The 21,310-nt window shown below is 39.8% G+C and overlaps 1 protein-coding gene across 3 annotated transcripts in view; it reads right to left on the bottom strand.

Annotated features, from left to right (window-relative positions):
• The window catches only part of ankhd1 (ankyrin repeat and KH domain containing 1), a 52,901-nt gene that overhangs the window by 10,707 nt on the left and 20,884 nt on the right, over window positions 1–21,310 (bottom strand). Inside the window, exons 2-22 of one of the 3 annotated variants that reach the window (XM_079586091.1) lie at window positions 16,947–17,100; window positions 12,719–12,875; window positions 12,295–12,457; window positions 11,254–11,401; window positions 10,850–11,083; window positions 10,050–10,144; window positions 9,717–9,954; window positions 8,134–8,325; window positions 7,936–8,045; window positions 7,720–7,807; window positions 7,302–7,352; window positions 5,976–6,103; window positions 5,725–5,868; window positions 5,420–5,522; window positions 3,681–4,553; window positions 3,065–3,198; window positions 2,813–2,924; window positions 2,577–2,722; window positions 2,337–2,479; window positions 1,989–2,202; window positions 64–239 (exon numbers count right to left, since the gene is read on the bottom strand). In XM_079586091.1, the coding sequence (XP_079442217.1) occupies window positions 64–239; window positions 1,989–2,202; window positions 2,337–2,479; window positions 2,577–2,722; window positions 2,813–2,924; window positions 3,065–3,198; window positions 3,681–4,553; window positions 5,420–5,522; window positions 5,725–5,868; window positions 5,976–6,103; window positions 7,302–7,352; window positions 7,720–7,807; window positions 7,936–8,045; window positions 8,134–8,325; window positions 9,717–9,954; window positions 10,050–10,144; window positions 10,850–11,083; window positions 11,254–11,401; window positions 12,295–12,457; window positions 12,719–12,875; window positions 16,947–17,100 (3,803 nt within the window). The remainder of the gene's footprint in view (window positions 1–63; window positions 240–1,988; window positions 2,203–2,336; window positions 2,480–2,576; window positions 2,723–2,812; window positions 2,925–3,064; window positions 3,199–3,680; window positions 4,554–5,419; window positions 5,523–5,724; window positions 5,869–5,975; window positions 6,104–7,301; window positions 7,353–7,719; window positions 7,808–7,935; window positions 8,046–8,133; window positions 8,326–9,716; window positions 9,955–10,049; window positions 10,145–10,849; window positions 11,084–11,253; window positions 11,402–12,294; window positions 12,458–12,718; window positions 12,876–16,946; window positions 17,101–21,310) is intronic. The other 2 variants (XM_079586092.1, XM_079586093.1) reach the window with 2 other exon arrangements.

The following is a 21,310-nucleotide window of genomic DNA, read 5'->3' as shown; positions in this document are numbered from 1 at the left end:
GACACTACAATCTGAAGAGAGGACTGACTGGTACTGAACACTACCAGTGTTTTAAAAACAAACCTGCTGATGAGAAGCTCACAAAACTTGTAGTGGCCCTTGTCTGCAGCAATGGTGAGGGCGGTGTCACGAGAGGAGGGAACTGGGGGGGCATTGACATCCGCCCCTTTATCCAACAAAACACGGCCCACTTCAGCATATCCGCCAGACGCAGCCTCCATGAGAGGGGTGAGGCCAGTCTAGAGGAAGGAAAGGCCCCTTTACCATTAAAATGAATATTTAGGAAATTAAACATTTTGCTACAAATCAACACATGCTAGGTTTTCAACTTGCATCTTTTTCAAAAATCTTTCAAAATATAGCTGCAGATTTACACCACTTTTTTTTTTGTCGTCAACTGAATACAATTTAGGCATTTTAAAGCCACTATTTTAAGTTTACAAAACAATAATCTTAACTAAAAAAGTTAGTGAAGACTCCAAGATCACAAATACGTTAAGATAGGGGAGACAAAAAAATGTGCAGTGTTGGGGAGTACTTTAGGACCAGGATTGGGAACAACTGGCTTATGATGAATTAATGACTTTTTTTAATACTTCAAAAAGTTATTAAAAGGTTTTAGGTTGACGCAGATAGAGATTTGACTGGGTATGCAGCTTTTATTTAAGGTTTGTGTGCATGGTTTTGTGCACTACAATGATGTATGCGAGAATCAACAAGCCATTGTGGCGCACTCAAGGCAAACTAACTAGTCTGAGGGTGCTGTCACACTGGCGGCTTAGTTCGAAACTGGGCATGGTTCACATGAAAAATGGTAATGTGAAAGCTGTCATGTGGACCCAGGAGCGTATTGGGGTACCAAACCCAATCCGTTGTCTCCTCAAAAGAATCCATTTCCACCTGCCAACCACCCAAATCTATGATATTCTCTGATTCAGATATCTGCATCTGATCATCACATTACAATTATTCAAATTCTCAGTGTTAAGCATTGTGATATGCTAAAATATCACACTGAAGTAGGCTGATTTAAAAATAACATTTAAAATAAAAGTTCTTCTTTTGGCAAAATTACATTTCCCTTTTTTTTAAAAACACACACGTCCCGGACAAGCGTTAATGTTGAGCCCTGATATGTTTTCCTTGATTGGTTTTCCTTCAGGAAAATTTTGTTGAAAACGAAAGTAAAAGAGTAATGCACGTTCATTGCGTTTTACAGTGATGAGAGATCCGTGTCTTTATTAAACTCAACACATTATAATGAATTATCGGTCATCCACCCTCGATTAATTGTAACGTTGTGTTTTTATAACTTGCCCCGCCGACCTGCGGATTATGATCCGTGCAGCACTATTGGCAAACTATACGGTTTGAGAATGGACACAGGCCGGGAACCCGCAACTTAACCTTCACGGTGGAAAAAGTGTATCTGAGTATGTGACCGTCTGTCCGAGATTTGTCGGGAGCCGGAGGCGGCACGAAATTTGACGGAGGCGGCCACCTCATAATTCTCTATGCAGGAAAAACCCTGTATTTTCGGGAAAAAATGCACAGTAGTCAACTGCGAGAGCAGTGCAGACCCCGGACAGTTTAGAGGAGCACACATGCTCGCAACAGGAAAAGCATTATGAAGCTTACTTGACAACAACAATACATATATCAATATCATAACGAATAGAAATAACATTGAATAATGTAGATCTTTCCATCTTTTATGTGTAGTGTTACTTTTTTACACACAAGAATCGCATTCAGCGATGTAAATTCGCAATTGTGAGGAAAAAAAGTCAGAACTGAGAGATTATTTTTTATTCTGTGGCAGAAACAAGCTTCCATGGTTTTTAAATATATTTCAATACGATGTAAAATGATTTCACACACTTAAAGCATTATTGTTATTATTGTATTATGCAGTTTTCTTCAATATCGTGCAGCCCTACTCAAGGACCTTACTGCACAAGTAACAATGTGCTATGGTGATTACGGACCTTGGCACGGTGTTCCACGTTGGCCTTCCGGTCAAGAAGCAGGCTGACAACCTCTGCTCTGCCTTGGAAGCAAGCCAAGGTCAGTGCTGTGTTACGATTGGTCTCAATCTGTGCATTGATATCAGACCCCATGTCCAACAGCAGCTTTACTGCAGGCACATGCCCGTTCATGGCCGCCAACATGAGCGGAGAAATGCCCAGCTTACTGCCAGTCCTGAAAGAGAAACGAGAGAAGAGATCAAAAGAGAAGAAGAAAAAAAGACAGAAAATAGTTTATACAGTGTCTTAATGCTTCCTAACACAAGTCTTAAGACACCTGATTAAACCAATAGTAGCAGATGTTCTGACCTAGAGTTGATCTCAGCACCAGCATTCAGAAGGATCTTGATGATGTTGACGTAGCCCCCTGAGGCCGCCAAGCTGAGCGGGGTGTAGTCGGAAACGTTACGGTGCTCCTTATTAGCCCCGCGAAGCAACAACAGTTCCACCACCTGCAAAGATGGAGATAAATTAACAAACTTCCAAGTCTTTGGGGCATTTTGGAAGGTTTAAAAGCTGGTGAATGTTGAGATAAAACTGTTAGGGTACCTCTTGTCTGCCACCTGAGCAGGCGAGGGACAGAGGGGTGTCTTTGGTCCTCTCAGACTGAGCTTCAATGTCCCCTCCCTTGTCCAGCAGGATCTCCACCACACCCACATGGCCCGCTGTAGCCGCTAGGATTAGGGGAGTGAACCCTGTAGGCAGACATGAAGAGCAACACTCAACATCTCTGTAAACGTATCATACAGATAAGATTTCACACAACAAATTAAGGAGCCTTTTACCCTTCTTGTCCCGGTGCTCGATGTTGGCCCCACGTGCAATGAGCACTGAGACAAGTTCTTCATGGCCACCTGCACAGGCCAGGGTCAGTGCAGTGTCATGATTGCTCTCAGTCTGAGGGGGGAAAAGATGAATACGCTTCAATGTCACTTAAAGACAAATATGGACAATTTGATGTATAGTTTTATCATGTCTACAAATACTCCACAGCAGTCATTTGTGTTATACGTTACATGCGGAGAAGATGGTCTTACATGTGCGTCAATGTCCACTGAGGGATACAGAGGGAGCATGGAGGGTGGGGAGACTGTGTTGATGGGCGTCTGTACGGAGGGCTGAGGGGAGGGCGAAGTTGTAGTGTTTACCACAGGCACTCTGCTGTTCACAGCTGCAAAGACAGAGACAGACCAGTGGCATTTTAGTATTATTAATATACTGTTTTAGTATTTATTAACATTTTAAATTGGCTTTAATTTTTATTTTTCATTTTGTTTAGTGATTTTTAGTAATAATTTGTATTAGGTTTTGTTTTTGAAGTAATTTTAGTACTTCAACAAACTTATTTCAGTTAGCCAAAGAAATTTCTAATTTTCGTTTAACTTTTTAATTTGAGGTTTTTCATCTAATATTTCTAATATTATTCCCGAAAAAAAAAAGAAAAAAAAAAAAGAGGAAGTTGGGGAAAAAACATTCCCTCATCCCCTTTTTTATACTCCCAAACATTTTAGTTTGCATGAAAGTCAGTCGCAGCTTATATTAGGGGAGGGATATTCCCATTCTCTAAAGCATTTGATTGGCCATAAATTCATATACAACCATTTGTGGTCATCACTATTTTTGGTCTGTTGGTTCTTGTTGCAGTGAGCTTACCCGCCATGATGTCATCAAGCGTATCTGTGAGCGTTTGTGCGGGTGTGGCGACCATGAGTCCATCGGGTGCCTGTGTAAGAAGCCCCGGCCCCAACCCTGTCAGCTGCTGACCTAGCAACACCCTCTGCATGTCTGGGCTGCTGCTTCCCGGGTACTCTGCGTTACTGAAGTCTGTGGACTGCTGCATGGCCAGAGGCTGGATGGGAACGAAGCTGGTCTGCAGAGGGGGACTCTGGAGGGCCTGGTTCTGAGGAGGCGGAGGAGGCGGCGGCTGCGTTGCCTCTCTGTACAGAATGGTATCCACCTGTGGCAGCTTGGCACACTCAATGTCATCTTCATACTCGTCCTCATCTTCGTCCTCCTCATCCTCATCATTGGTAGAGGCGGGCCTGTGGTCCTCCTCTCTGCAATTAACCTCACTTTCGTTGTCAGAGCCCAGCTGTGTGGCCTGCAGGGGCAGGGGGGTGCCGGGCAACTCCACCCCTGCCGCCTGGCCCAGCTCCTCCTTGAGCCCCTTGGTCTCCATGTATTCTTTGGTGAACTGCTGCTGCGTCTTCAGCTGCAACTGCCGCTCCACCTTCTGCAGCTCCTTCAGGATCTTCTTCTTTTTCTGCACCTGCTCCTCGCGACTCTTCTTTAGCTCCTCGATCTTGTCTTTGGTGAGCGGCTCACCCTGGATGAGCTCAAGTGACTGCAGCTGGGCCTTCTCGATGGCACTGATGCGCTGGCCCAGCTCATTCAGCTTGCCCTCCGTCTCCTCTACGATGCACTCCAGAGGCTGGTACGAGTGAAAGGGCGGCAGCAGGTCAGCGTCTAAGCCGCCCGAAGCCACAGAGTTGCTCTGAAGGGAGCTCAGCCTTTGCTTGGACGCACCTAAGAGAAAAAACAAACTAATGCTCAAACCAAAAAGCTGATATTAACCAGACATCATGCAAACAGTACAACTAAACTGAATGCATTTCGATACTAATGGGCCCCCTTTAAACAAGAGATTTTTATCTGGACTGCAGTAAGACTTTCATTCCAACACATCTAAAGCATGAGAGCAGTGTCTGTTGTCTTTTGTTAAGAGCAGAAGAAACAGCAACAAACGCTGTCGAGTCATGTATACGATAATGTACAGTGTAAATAAGCGTGCATATTACTTGCCTATCTGAATATGGATGGCGAAAATGCACTTGCATTTACAACTACATCAAATATTCAAAATCTAAAACCATCTTTAAATGCTTATGGTGATCCTGTCACAATGCATCTAGAGTGCATTGTGTAAGCTGCCTTTTAACATGGCCAAGCATTATTCAATTGTGATATGATCACAGAAAACAAAGTGGATTCTTCATTTGTGAAATGGCAGAGAATTGATACAATAACAGTTCATAAAGGCTACGTTCACACTGTCAGTCCAAATACAAATATTTGTGTATCCGACTGGAATCTGATCTAAATAAGTGACTGTCCTTATGCATCGCAACTGTTCCGATCCAATTTGTGTGTTATGTAGCACTCTTTCATTTTCTTTCTTTCATTGGTTTCTATGGCAATGATGTGCAAAAATACACGTTTTTTTTGCAATTCACACTTGCTAAGTATGATTGGATTTTGAATTGATATGCACAAAAATCAGATTTGCACTGACAGTGAACAATAAGACTACAGCCACTTTGCTAAGTGGTGCGTCATCTTGAGCAAAACATCCAGTTGATTAGAACTTTACCAGAAATTCTAGTCAAACTAACCTTTGCTTGTAACGGGTGGGGGCGTGGGGATGGTGGAGGGCACTCTGTCTGGCTCCTGGGGGGGCACCACCATAGCCAGTGCTTGGAATGGGACTCGAGGGGCCTGCACGTGAAACAAAATTGACAATCTATTAAAGAAAATTTTTAAACTATTATATAATACACATTCGTGTTGCATACACTTGGCTCTCCACACATTTGTATTTTAATCTCTCATTAAGCATTAAAAGCGTTAGGTAAATTAAAAAGGGTAATAAGTAGTGATGCTTAGACTGTTGGATAGTGTAACGCATGTTTCTGCTCACCTGAGAAGTGTCATGAGAGGGCGGTGTGAGTTGTGACATGTCTGGGGCAGGGACTGACAGGATGTTGTTTGGGTAGTCTAGCAGGTAGGACACCACATTAGTGTGACCACCTTTAGCAGCTTCAATCAGCATTGTGGAGCCATCCTGTGAGTAGAAAAGAAATTCTGATTAACACAGGGGACTGACCAAAGTTTGTGTGACTACATATCACCCGTTAGCATCTGGGCAGTGTCATTCTCTGGAACCCTCACCTTCAGTCTGTGGGTGGGGTCAGCACCATGGGCCAACAGCAGCTCCACCACAGCCAGATGGCCACCCGCACAAGCCAGAGAAACCACTGTGTGATCATTGTTGGCTGTGGCTCTATTAACATTAGCACCTGTAGACAAAAGTGTGTGGTTGAATTTTAAAATACAATGTAAAATAAGAAACAAAGGGGGCAGAAGCTGACATAAAATGTAATTTACAGTGGTTCATCATTTGATAGTTTTAAAATAAAAATCGTTGGTATCTAAAATGTCATAACCTTATTTATTATAATACATGGTTATATGGGCCATAAACAACGAAAACAATAGCTGTATACCAAATGACGCACTATGCACTTATACACTATGTACTCAACCGTGTAGTGTATGAAATTTATACGTTTATATTGTCTTTCAACATCGGAGTCTGATAGCCCCTCCCTCTCCGCTAATTAAAGCTGTGATAGGTAAGTGGATGAAGTGTCAAATAAGCGGTTTTTTCGGTTAAATAAATGCATCATCTGGCTACTTGGTGCACTTTTTTCTTTTTAGAATTTTCAGTGTGAATGCACTACTCACACTATTTATACTACAAAATGGTGCAGAATAGTGCACAAGTACAAGATTTGGGACACACCTATCAACTTTTTTTGTGGTTAAGGCCAGAATTAAAAACCTTAGCTTTGAGCACTGAAATATTATGTTAAAAAAAGAAAACAGCTAGTTTAAATTATGTTAATATTTCACAAAATGTCATTGTTTTTACTTTATTTTGATCCCGTAAATAGAGTCCTGTTGAGCACTAGATACTGCTTTGAACATAAAAAACAACTTTTCAGCTGTTTTAATGTGACAAAAACAGTGATATTCAATTTTTTATTTGCAGTTGTAATGAGCAACCTGCCAAAATTAAAGGGCCTGTTTACACCTGGTCACTTTCACGGATTAGATAGCTGTCTGATTGTGAAAAGACAAGGTGTAAATGCCCTCCGAAACGCTTTCGAGACAGTTAAATCCGATCACAGAAACCACTTCAGAAGGTGGTCTGAGACACATTCCAGACGAAACTGGACAAGTGTAAATGCATCTGGTTGTCGAAACCAATTTTCTTCTCCAGAAAAGTAAAAAAATAAACGTGTGAGAGCCCGTTATAGGCTATATGACATGTTATAGTCAGATATGACAGCGCTAATGCAACACGCATCGTCACGGATGAGTAGCTGGGTATCTCTTCAGCAAGCAGATGTGCAAACTGCCACAAATGAAACAGTCGCAGACGCTCAAAACACAATCACCTTCATTAAAAGAAGTTAGACTAAATGATCTTACCAGTGCTGATGCCACGCTCTCTCCTAATGCGGTCTTTGATCTTGAAATTAGCTGATGATAAATAAAATGCAGCTCATATCTGTTGCTTTCGTTGATGTGAACTCCGTTAAATTTGCATATAGCGGCGGAATTGAAGATTGGATTTATATTCGTTTTGTGGAGACATCTATGTGGCCGTGTAAATTTAACCGTTTTAACAAAACAGATATTCGATAAGTAAAAACACATGAAGTGACCAGATGTAAACAGGCCCTAACTATAAGCTCATGACCTTAAACATTTAACATGAAGTGACCCCTCACTATGCGGATTGCGAAGACCCAATTAATTGGTGATGAAATTCATTATTTTCATCATCATATAGTGTCAATCTCATTGATTATTTGTTGCAGCCCTAGTTTGGGACGTCACAACTTGCCTTTGCTGATGAGAAACTGCACAGTGCACAGGTGTCCTGCTCTGGCTGCTTTCATCAGTGGAGTCCTGCCCCCTTCTGATTCATGTTCCTGAGAAACAAAGAGACCAGTAACACCTCTAAACAGGCTTTAATTGTATAAATCTCAAAATTAAAAAAAAGGAAGGAGAAAAAAAAACATAAAAAAAGCAATCATGGTAAATCAGGATATCCACAAACCAGGTCAGCCCCTGTTTGCAGCAGCACGTCGGCCACATCCGTGTGTCCATTCTCACATGCATATGTCAGAGCTGTGTCACCCGTGGCTGTTGTGGCATGGACATTAGCTCCTGAACAGAGAGAGAAAAGTCTGTGAACACATTACGTCATATGCAGGAGAAAGAAATTTGAAGAATTACATTCAATGCAAAGCCTTACCTGCAGCCAACAAGTATTTGACCAGTTCCAGATGCCCCTCCTGTGCAGCCTCCATGAGTGGGGTTGAGCAACCCAACTCAATGTCCGCCCCAGCTTTGATGAGGAAATCAGCCACCTCTAGGAAACCTCCACAACATGCTAGAGTCAACGCAGTCTCCTGCGTCTCCTCTGTCTGCGCGTTAATATTTGCACCTAAAACCAAACAATCAAGATCAATTTTCAGTTTGTGAACAAGAATGATCATTAGGGATGTCCCGATACCACTTTTTCCAGACCGAGTCCGATACTTTCATTTTTGGTACTCGCCGATACCGATGCCGAAACCGATCCTTGTATTTTTAATTTTCAATTCATGCATTTGTCATTTTTAAATGTATTGGTAGAGAAACCAAAAGAATATCAATCATATTAGTTGTTTATTAAATTTAAACTTAATTTGTTCATCAAATATATTTCATGCACTACATATTCATTACTGTATAAATTAAATATAGTTAAAAAAAGGTAGCCTATTTAGTCAAGAGCAGTGAGTAATTTATTTGTCCTTTGTTTGATTAACATTTAAACACAGCAGCAGATTAATTAAACTGCAGCACCTTTAAGACCGAATGCACGGACCCCATTTGAATATACCGTCTACGTTCAGTTGAGATATAACAGACTTTGTTTATTAGGAAACTCGCTAAGACGGGCATTTTTACATTTTGTGTGAATTAATCCGTAGAAGCGCAAGACGTGAAAGACTAATTCAGTATTCGCGCGCTGAGACACTTGGTTTTTTGAGCGCTCGCTTTGGATGTTTGAAGTTCATGTAACTTCTTGACCTGCAAATGTCCTGTAATAATGCAGGCAACCACTCGTTAAACATAAATAAGGTAACAGTTCATTTTTTACTTGCATATACAATTTAGTTTTAATCCAAATAACACGTGCTGAGTGAACGATCAGCAATCAAGAGCATTCAACAGAAGTGCGCTCTCTCTCTCTCTCTCTCTCTCTCTCTCAAAGGTCAGTTAATGTTGATAATAAGCTACATGCCTCATTTTACTTTCTTTGCCATTGACATCCGACTCAACTACAAACTTTGCACTGACGTCTGCTGCGCTCGACCAGCTCACGCGTCTGTGCCGGGGCGCGCTCAATCCACTGCGCGTTTTTTCTCTTATCAGCTCACGCACCACAGCTATATAGGCGTTACTATATTCTGTTTAATATTTCAATAATAAGATATATTTTTTATCCCCATTATAATTTCTGTTGTCAGTGTTCCTTTGTCTGGACACAAACACTGTACACACGCTGCCTGGTATCGTTTGCTGGTATCGGGGCATTTTTACGAGTACATGAGCTCAGTATCGGGCCGATACCCGATACTGGTATCGGTGCATCCCTAATGATCATGCAAAGGAAACTTAACACTCAGATAGTCAGAGTTTGAAAACAGACATTTTTAACAATGCAAGCTTTGTATTTCTAATAGTTTCTAATAATTGAGATAGTATTACTTTTTTAAATGGATTCTGGTTGTCTTATTGACTTAAATCCTAAGAGCAAAGTCTACGAAACTGAGATGACCCCAGTACCTTGTGCCAGGAGCAGTGCTACCATCTCTTCATGGCCCTCACGAGCTGCCTCCATCAGTGGAGTGTAGCCCTCATCATTCACTTCTTCCAGGTTGGCCCCCCTCTCGATCAGAAGTGCAGCCAGCTCCACGTGACCCCCGCAGGCAGCCAGCGTTAGAGGCGACTCAAATGAGTCTGCAGGCATGTTTACCTGTGCCCCACTATCCAATAGCAGCCGTGCCACCTCCACATGCCCATCCTACACAAGACAACCATGAGAATAACAATTTAAAAGACCAGCACAAATATCAGAGGAAGTACCTTCAAGAATGTGAACATAAAAGCTGGTGTTACCATGCAGGCCTCCATGAGAGCAGTGTGCATCTCATCTGTCTTGTGCTCCTGGTCAGCTCCTGCTTCTAAGAGAAATCGGACCATGTCCAAGTGCCCTGAGGAACAGGCAGCATATGGTCAATATTACTCCAAAATGTACCAAACTGATTGCTTTCATAATATAAAGTTTAGCATACTATTTCAATGAACACAATTTACATGCACATCATTGTCCATATAAGGTCTATATTCTGGTAATAAGTCTTTATTATGAGTGGACAGTAATAACATGCTCCACAGATATTGGAATATTCCAGTAGACGAGTTTAGGGGTTCTTTTGATGAATAGAAAGTTCAAAAGAACAGCATTTAAATGAAACAAAAATATTTTGTCTATATGTCTTTACCGTCACTTTTGATAAATTTAATGCATCCTAAAGAACTTTATTTTTTTAAGAAAAACAAAAAACCTACTGACCCCAAACTTTTGAACGGTACTGTACACAGCATATTTCAAATAAACTAAGATATGAAACGTTTTTTTTCTTGCTGCCCTCTACTATAAATACTATTTATTACAATGCCAGTAGGCAAATTGTCTGTTTCAATCTGCAGCTAAACATGAATGATCAGTTACAGTGGATTTTCTGAAAAACCTTTTACAAAATTCAGATTAATACAGGCATATGGCTACTTCATCATTCAGATTTCTAAGTTCTTAGTCTGATTGTTAGTGCATTAACCAGATTCTTTTAACCAGAATAAGACCATTTTCTGATTATCTTATGCATGTAAACAGTCTATGATACAATGAGACGCACCTTTATAGCAGGCGAGTGTGAGTGCGCTCTCCTTAAATTCGTTGGAGTGTGTGTTGATTCCAGCGCCATACTCCAGGAGCACACGAGCGACCTCCACGTGGCCTGCACTGGCAGCCTCCATTAACGGAGTGTGACCATTCTCATTGTGATCCTCAATGTTAGCACCCTCCTTCAGCAACACCTTTACTACATCCAGAAAGCCTCCTGCACACGCATATGTTAAGGCTGTGTTACCTGCAAAAAAGGGAAAGGCAACAGATGAACAAGCTGTGTATGCAAGCATGCATTTGTAGGTTTGCACAAGAGTGAAAATGTCCTCTACTCTTTTTGGTACATTTCAGCCCACTTTCAATTCACACTGTTGTTTATATTTATTGCAAAAAAATGGTTGTATATTGTTGTACCTGTCGAGGACTGTGCGTTAACGTCGGCTCCGTGCACTAAGAGCAGTTTGACGATGTCAACGTAACCACCGCTTGCAGCAGCCATAAGTGGCGTGATGTCTCCTTTGATCCCTCTGTCCTCCACGTTAGCATGCATGGCCAGCAAGACCTACAACCCCAAACTCAAATCAACAGACATTCTTCTCAGATAACCACAGTACATGCTTCAATTAAAACTGAAAATTAAAGGTAAAGCATGCAATTTCTTCACCACTAACAGCACCATAACCAATTGCAGTCAGGAATGTTTTTATTTATTTATTTTTATTTGAAGTAACAAGGTATAAATATAAAGGATAGTAGCCTTGATAATACTTAATATAAGAATCTCATAAATCATGAGATAATAAACGGGGACTAGCCAAGACAAGTTTATTTGTATAGCACTTTTACAATACACAGTTTTCAAAGAAGCTTTACAAAAAAAATCATGACGTTAATGTTTAATATCTTAATATCGTCATGCCTTACAGTCGCATATAGAAGATAATAATATAGTTATTATCTGGGCGATAATATAGTTTACATTTTGCGACAATACAAGAAGTTGAAATTTGCTATACAGTATATATCAAACTCTGAGTGTTCAGAATGCATGTGGATAAAGTTGGACAAACTATCTATACAACTTTATATATAGAGCGCTAAAATAGATATAGATAGATGTGACAATATAGATATACATTCAGCGATGATATAATGTCGCCGAGATTTGCTAACTACCTGTTTGTCTTGGAAAAAATGGCAGAAGGGAAATGTTTCTGAAATTTATTTGAATGGTTTTTTTTGTTAAATTCAGTTCAATGCTGCTTCAAGTGCTGAAATTACACACACAACCTTAACTTAACATTTCAATAATTTATTTGATTTTAATTATTTAAAAAATGAATCATTCATGCATTTGACAAGGAGTTGTTTTGGCTGTTAGCAACTGAAAGGAAAGCTTCAGGCTTGGAAGTTTTGTAGCACAAACCACTAAGTGTCCGAGTCTGTACACGGTACCTGTGCAAGCTCATAGTATCCAGCTGAGCAGGCCAGACACAGCAGGCTCTCGCCCTCCTCTGTGTGTTCGTTGACGCTGCGTCCCTCGTCTAGCAGCTTCCGCACCGCATTCACGTCGCCGTCCGAGCAGGCCTCAGCCAGGCTACGGCTAAAAATAACCAGACTACTACAATTACTGCGACTGTGCAGGCGAAGCTAAGCTAACTACTCTAACTCAAGGAGGAACAAGAAGACTCATACAGCTGCTTGTCTAATTACAGAGGTTTCAGATATCAAGTGCACTTTAAACATTCAGACAAAGCTTAAAACACATTTAATATTGCTCAGCTTTTAGCTTTAATGTAATAATTGGTTGAACATGAGTGTTGCATCATGATGTGTGGGCACAGGAGAAGAAATTGTATGTGTGAGAAAAGATGCCTACTTGTCGGCCTGGCTGGCGTTGAGTGTGTTTTCGGCCCTCATGCGGGTGAGGGCGGCGGCGGCCTCATCCAGCGCGCAACTCACCGACGACGTCAGGCGGCGTAACACCTCTGGATCTGCAAAGGCTTTGCCATCGGCAGTGGAGAGTTTACCAATGCCTGCAGCATCCAGCCCCACACCAGCACCACACGCCATCCAGCAAGAACAAATGCATCCATGGTTAGTACAGGCCCAACGCTCACACACAGGAAATACAACGGTTGGTTAGTCAAATTCACACCATGCAGTTTTAGTAATGTATAAACTTGTCTAAAACTAAATTTCAAAGCTCCCACAGAGTTTCAGAATGGCATAATACTATAAATGCTCAAAGAAATTATTAGCCTATGATTTTCCCGTAAAATTAATTATATTTATTAGAGGTTGACCGATAATGCATTTTGTTGATACCAATAAGCAACGTGAGAAAACAATTTCCAGTATTCTGTATTCTGAAATATCTTTGCTCCCTGCGGCACTCAAGCAGATAAATGGTTGTCAATAAACAGGGCTGTCCCTATCAATTGGCAATAAAGCATGCTGCTAAATATTTTGACTATGTAATATAGTCAATATGACAAAATATTTTTGTCCCACTATACTGAGGTGTTAGGACCCACACAGACCACAGGGTGAGCAACCCCTGCTGGCCTCACTAACACCTCTTCCAGATGTACACAAAAGGCCCATTTCTCTCAAATATTGTTCACAAATTTGTCTAAATCTGTGTTAGTGAGCACTTCTTTGCCGAGATAATCCATCCACCTCACCGGTGTGACATATTAAGATGCTGATTAGACAGCATGATTATTGCACGTGTGCCTTAGGCTGGCCACAATAAAAGGCCACTCTAAAATGTGCAGTTTTACTGTATATTACGGTTTATCTCGGCAAAGGAGAAGTGCTCACTAACACAGATTTAGACAGATTTGTGAACAATATTTGAGAAACAGGCCTTGTGTACATAGAAAAAGTCTTAGATCTTTGAGTTCAGCTCATAAAAAATAGGGGCAAAAACAAAAGTGTTGCATTTATAATTTTGTTCAGTGTGTGTGTGTGCGCGCGTGTTTTATCTCATATAGGATGCATTCAGTTAAGAATTCACTAATCGAATTTGCAAAAAAAAAAAGACAATTTACAAATTACAAGCAGAAGCACAACTAAATACAATAAAATAAAAATATGCAAGTGAAATGAGTGCTTTAAGGTATTCAGGTAGGTCTAACAGTATTCAGGTAGGTCTAACAGTATTTAGGTAAAGAAATTAAATAAAATGTAATGTTTCATTGTATAAGTTAAATAGATGAATTGATTCTCTACCATAGTTGGTGTATTGCTGTTTTTCAATTCGGTTTGAATATCATTATACCCCTACAAATGACCATCTTTTGTGGTCAAAATTGACAGAATCAGCATGCATATGATAGGTAGCCTGCAGAGTATGCTTAGCAAATCACACTACATTACTGCTGTTCTCAACAGTGTACCTTTGTAAAAGGGTTTTAGCACTTACTAACATGAACAACAAATAGACACGGACTGTGCATGGATAACAATTTAAGACTTAAAATCTCTGTGCGAGTTCTTGTTTTTAATGTTGAAAATATCTTAGGCTATACGAGCAAGGAGGCAATTTGTCCCGAATATCCACACGATTGCAAATGTGAACATTTTATACAACAGTTCAACAAACAAAAAGGTCATATTAAGTGATGTACATTTTAAACACTGTATTGTCAATATTGTTTGCTCTTTTTTGCAACAAATCCACAGCAGTTGAGTGTCTCCAAGAAACAGTGGTGTTTCGTTAGTGAACGAATCTGCGGCTTTAAATGAATCGCGAGAGTCAATGATTCAATAACCCATCCATAAATACAGATGTGTTAAAGTGAGGATAAAATATAAATGACAGCAGATCTAGACACAGCAAACAGGATTTTTGCTGAAAGTTATAAAGGCTATTTTCGGCAGAAATCGGTCGACCTCTAAACTTACGCCTTGAAACGTGTATGTTATGCACCATTCCCAACCCTTCAAATTTTATTAGCAGGTTGTTTTTAATTCCACCTTGGATTTTCATGAAAACAGTGCTGTATTTGAGCATATACCACTAGCCAACTGTACAGTGGTAGATTTCAAGTGATTTAACCTCAATAAGGAAGAGCAGTATTTGCTTTCCCATGATGCCGTAAAACAGATAATGCTCGTGGTAGCAGGTAATACACGTGGTATAGATGTGTTCAGTCACAATAGTGTGGTTCAGGTGGAATGAAAACACGTCAAAGCATGTGTAAACAGTAGGTAACTTATGAACAGCATAACAGGCGCACAATTAAGAGCAAGACAGACAATAACAAGGCACACAGAAACTAACGACCAGACAGAAAAAGACACACGTTCACAAGCTCAGCACAGATGGAAAAAGCAATAGTGATGCTCATGGACACAGATGAAGACACACACACCGAACACAAGTGTACTAAAGGCCAGTGCTGAGTCATGAGCGATGCTGCTGCTGCTGTATGGAAATCCATTGTTGCCACTAATCTCCCCTTTGGTTTCTCTGCGAGATAACTATCCGCTCACGGGGCAGGGCAGGCTAGTGTAGAGAATCAGGCCTAACACGCTGGGCCTCACCCAAACCAACTCATCCCAAACAAACACACACAAGGGCACAACACAGACTAGCTTAACAGAACATGGCACCAGTTTTCTAGTTTATAATAAAACAATTATAAAATGTTATGCACACAAACCATGTGACAGTGACCCTGAGCCCATCAGCACTTGTATGCAACAAAAGCTCACAGTGAGCTATAAGGAGAAAACGCACTACAGAATGTAAAAATAAACCGGTTTAAGGATTTGGAGGGCTATATTAAGTGCTAGCTCCCTGTATACAGATATTTCTGTGTGTGATCTCAAAAAACCTCTGTGCTGCTCAATCAGTAGTAGATCTATATATACTGTAACCGACCGTGAGCTTTATAGCCGAGAGACCCAGATACAGCGCTTGTTTTTTGTTCATAATAAAATTTACATTTACAAGAAACAGATTAACATTGTGGCTGCACTCTGTAGTTTTGAAAAATAACTGCTTTTTTGTTAGGGCTGCAACTTGCAAATATTTAGAAAATCGATCAGTCCGTTACAAACCTCTACAATGCCAGTAAATAACTCACAAGAGAACAAATTTCATGCTAGGCGACTAAAAAAATAAAAGTCTTTAATTAGCCAATGGCTAGTAAATTGTATGATTTCAGATGCCTGTGATGGACTTCCAAAGACATGCACCCATTCACTCCCATTATAAAGCTTGGAAGAGCCAGACTATTCAACTGGAGCAAGAGGGGTGAGGAGGAGGGTGTGTGTCAACTTCGCAGTCGGACAGAATAGCGAGTAAGAAAACAGCTGGTATCGTGTATCGATACTGCAGAAAATGAGTATTGGAATAATTGTAGTTATTTCAGTATCAATGCATATAATAAAATCTGTATTTTTAATAACACTACTGCAATGTATATTATGCAGACCTGCACACTCACAAGTGGTGAAAAATGTGACATGTTTACAAAGCAGACAAGTGTTAATGTCAACCCCTGTGTTCATTCATGATTTTTTTCGTGCTGTAAACGGAATAGGTGATCAGTTCATGTGTGCTCCACAAGCCACTTGCTTGAACTGAGGCGCTACAGCGATCTGTGACTGTCACGCAACATTACAGCGCAGAAAAAGATAGCGACAGATCGAGAGACGTCTATGGTCTCACTCCAGTCTCTATGTGAAATTAGCCAATGTCCAATTATTATTATCCTTGCAGGAAGGTTATCTTTGCACGGTACAAAGACTATTCATTAGTGGCAAGAGGCTATTTATTAGATTGATATTTATCTCTGATTTTTTTTTTTATTGATTATAATTGGTTAGTGGTTGCAGTCCTTAATTTTAGATTTATAAATATTTATGATTCTGTGGGGATTTTTGTGGAAACAACAAAAATAACCAACAAAAAGCCATTTGAAGGAACTCTAACAGTTTGCTCTAAAACCTAAAACACAAGAAACGAAAGCACGTCTCATGCTCAGCACTGTGAAGACGTTAAATAAACAAGTGTGAGCACATGCATGCATAGACACAGGATAAATCATTAGGCTTAATGCGATCACATCAGGGTTGGCCGGAGGATGTACCTGCTGCTTCTAGTAATGCCTCGAGCCGGGCCTGTGTTTCTGGGTCTACTGTTCTGAGGTCGGCTCCGTCTGCTGCGCTGGATAGGAGAAGCTCTGAAGCTGTCTTTAGTACGGGGTTATCCAGATCCTCCTGGTCTAGTATGAACGATTCCACCTGCATGGAAAGAGACAGTGTCAGCAACTGTCTGCTTATGATATTTACCAAACCAGAAAAGAAAAAAAAGAAAAGGATGTGGTCTTGCACACATTTTTATATAGCAAAATAAACTCAAAAGGCAACTTCAATTAGTCTGAAGAAGGAAATCTGGTTTTAAAAAGAGATTATCTTATGTGTAATGGGCAGCATTTGTGTCAATCAGAATCTGCAGACTGTGGCCTGAATTGTGAAAAATTTATATGGTCTGCTGTGCTCCAATGAACACAGCGACTCCACAGTGACAATACCATACATCAGGAATTGCTGAAATGATACAAGAGCTTCACACTGATCCTCAGATACAAAGTAAACCATACACTGACACAAGCAAAGTTCAGTTGTTTCTGGCAAAGAAACAAAACCTTTAGTCACCCTTTAGTCAGACTTTCAGTTGAATGCATGACATTGCAAGTATTTAAATCTGATTAATTGGCATATCAACATTTGCTGAGAAAAGACTCTAAAGTAAACTAAAGCATTGAATAAACATGACTAAGTCAACATATGCCCATATCATTGTGTGCAATATGGACTATATGCCAGAAACTTTCATCAATCTCTCTAAGGTAGACATGTTGTATTGCAACGGAATTATTATTAATTGCTTAATTGTTATTAATATTGCACGAAAAAAGTTTTTGTTTTTGGTCGCATTTTTGCTGTATTTTTCTAACACGATCAAGTTAAATGTAGTTCATCTATGATTCACACGTCTCGACAACCCTACATTCTTTGTAGACACCTGACGTTCTTTTGCACTGTCCAGCTGTCTTTGAAAACAAAACGTAGCCTGTGCATTTAGCTCAAGCATTTTGTATGTGTGGTTTGATGACGTGTGTCACCTGTAGTAGCAGCTGAAGCATTCACAAAAACATGCTCCTCCCAGTCTGCGACGGACAGTAATCAGTTTTGAGCGCCACATTTATAATAAGTATGGAGGAGATTCAAACTGTACTGCAGTTGTGTTTGTGATGTATTGCGGACATTGAATGTGAGATGGCTGGGACGAACGCGCAGAAAATTTCCTGTTACACAAATACGCTTAATAAAGCCTGAACCTCGTCGTCGGTCCAGCTGGGTTTTTTTAATTTTTTTTATTAAATTCCATATTTGCAGACAGACAACTCTTAATGCATGAAGCCACGAACCGCAATAGATTTTTAAAAATGCCGGTTAACTTAGAATGCTGCGTGGAGTCCTCCAGTCAAAATGCGGCGTGAACACAACCAATCAGCATGTTCAGCGCACAAGTCCCACCCCCGAAAGTTCCTGAACTTTGAAAAAGTACTACCTCACGAGCAGGGACTTTCTGAGGGGGACATATTTACCCGGAACTTCATTTAGACCCTGGTTCCTGCGGTGTAAACACACAGAGTACCACCCCAAAGTTCCTAGTTCCTGAGGAAAGTTCCCGCGGTGGAAACGCGCCTTTGTATGAAAGTCCAGGGGCATGATTACACATGCTAATTTTTAAAGTGTTTTTAAAGTCGTGAATAAACAAAAGTAGTGGCAGATCTTTTCTTTTGTATTGTGACATGCTGCACACTTTTTGAAGTCAAATGTAAGGCTTTTAAGACCTGAAGAAATCAAAATGAATACTATACATTAGGGGTGTGCAATATTGACAAAAAATACATCTCGATCTTTAAGTTTTGTTGATAATTAATGATATTTTACTGATTGTGTTTTTGGGATGGTGCCATTGCTGGTTTAGGCCTAGGCCTGTTGTTGATAGCTTATTTATTCATATTTTTCATATTCTATGCAGTGGTCAGTTCACAGCTCCAGTAACATTTTTATTTATTTATTATTATTAAGGGGCAATATTTGCCACCATAAATTGATTTTTCATTTTCAGATCCCCTTTTCACCTATATACAGACATTTTTAGATATGTGTAGGCCTATCACCTTTTATGTCAAATTCTATTAGAAATAACAAAACCACTGTTACCAGTCAAATTAAAACATTAAAATCAAAATCCATCTTTGCAGTGCAGACGTGACACAGAAGCATCATCAGAACTGGCATTAATATATTTACACTGTATTTACAATTTTATAAATAAAGCTTTGAGATAGTTTTTTTTATTCAACATTTAAAATGTTTTAATTAAAGGGTACTTTAAATATGAAACCAAACCCGTCAGTAGGTGGTGGAAAGTCACTGTCTTAAGGGAGTTGGAGTCATTCATTCAACAGACTTGTTCGAATGGCTGATTCGTTCAGAAAAAAGCAGCAAGGGAGGGGTCATTGAATCATTATATTGATTCGTTCAAAACGCGGATTTCAGTCCAAAAAAAATAAAATAATAATCATCACTGTCTGTTGCATTGAGACTCTGCTACTCTGTTACATTTTATAAACAATATTGTCAATATAGCAATGTTAATTTATTGTTCATTTAACTCTTGTATAAAATAAAAATCACATTTGCAATTGTGCATGGGAAAACAGCACTCTTGCTCATGTGATATTGTATTATGTGTATTAGTGTTTGTAGTCTCATACACTATTCAATGAAATGTGACTTCCTGCTTATGACGCAAAAGGACCATTTTTACGTCATTATAAGCAGGAAGTGAAACACTTAAATCCTTATTTCTCCCATCTCAGGGAAAAATTAAGGAAAAAAACCCACGACCATTATAATATATGACTGGTTTTCGAACAATACAAAGCTTAATGCAAATGGGTGAAGTGTCCCTTTAATACATAGTGTTTGAACGGGTGACATTTTATGTTTTGGCTCTTCAGTTAGTTCAAAATAAAATGGACAACAAAATAACACGTTATTTTTTTTTAAACTGAGTCGTTTAGATATCTTTCGACTAATTTTTTGATTAGAACGACTATAGTCGTTAGAAAATATATCTTTAGTGGCAGCAATAGTTAACACTGAATTTGTGTTTTATTTTTTCTTGATTTATCTTTATTATTATCCTCATTTTTAATGTAGGAATTTAAACGGTCATTTTGCTTTATAGCTCTTTTGCATATAGCATAGGTTATATATATATATATATATATATTCACTATATATGTTTTCATAGCATTTAGTTGGCACATTTGTTTTAAGGACAACATTGGGCAGGATGTGGAAATGTGTTGTGGAAAACACAAAAAAGGAAAACAGGGCTTTTTTTATCCAATTAATCAAAGGAATAATCAGCCAACTAATCGATAATGAAAATAATAGTTAGTTGCAGCTAGGGGTGGGGGGGGGGGGGAATGTATTCTTAAAAGCATCACGATGCGGACGATTCTGAATCGTAGTATACTTGACACAAATGTCAAGAATCGATTTTCTAAATGTTACTTGATAGGGTAATGTTGAATGAAAGCAAAAGGCGCCTGGACAGTCTGTGACGTACAGCTGTTCACATAACAGACACATGATGGTTGAGCAAGAAATCCAACCCAGCACCCTCTGCATTAAAATCATTGTCAAATTGGTTAGAGCTGCAACTTCTGTGACATACAGGAAACATCAAACGAAAGTGAAACGAAACCATGCTATCCGGTTGAGCTGCGCTGAACGTTTAGCGCAGAGCGAGCTCAGACCAGGTTTACCCATGGGCCGATCTCAATCACGCGACACTGTTATTAACACAGCGCTGGGAGATCCAGTGAGAAAGCATTGGAATTCTCCGCAGAATTAATAACATCGCAGCGAGATCTAATTGGAAGCATTCAAATTTGTTGCAGAATTCTGTTATAAACCACACACGTCAGATCAAACAGCGCTGACATGGAAAACAGGACCACCTTAAAAGCTTCCACCCAACTTGGAAAAGGCAAAGCGAATTACAAACTGTATCGCAACATTTGCCAAATCACTTCCATTTGTTAATAAAATATATTGGAAGTAAATTCATTATGGATCATTACAAATACTTCGCTTTAAAAGTACAAAGTAGTCACACAGTGAGAAAAAAGAACATCTGTATAGAAAATAAAGTTGCAGCCCTAGTGATAATAATAGATAAGTGACATGAACAATTTTATTGTGAGAATTTTTTTTGCCCATATCACCCAGCCCTATGGTGCATATTAGAGATGCACCAATCCGACACTCAGTATCGGTATCGGCTCCGATACTGCCATTCTTGGCCGGATCAGGTATCATTCTGTGTAGGGATGGAACGGTATGAAAATGTAATATGATT

The sequence above is a fragment of the Phoxinus phoxinus genome (genome assembly GCF_949152265.1).
Source record: "Phoxinus phoxinus genome assembly, chromosome: 17".
In the NCBI taxonomy this organism is placed as follows: Eukaryota; Metazoa; Chordata; class Actinopteri; order Cypriniformes; family Leuciscidae; genus Phoxinus; species Phoxinus phoxinus.
Note: the sequence above shows the minus strand (reverse complement) of the source record. Positions and strands in the feature narration are given on the sequence as shown.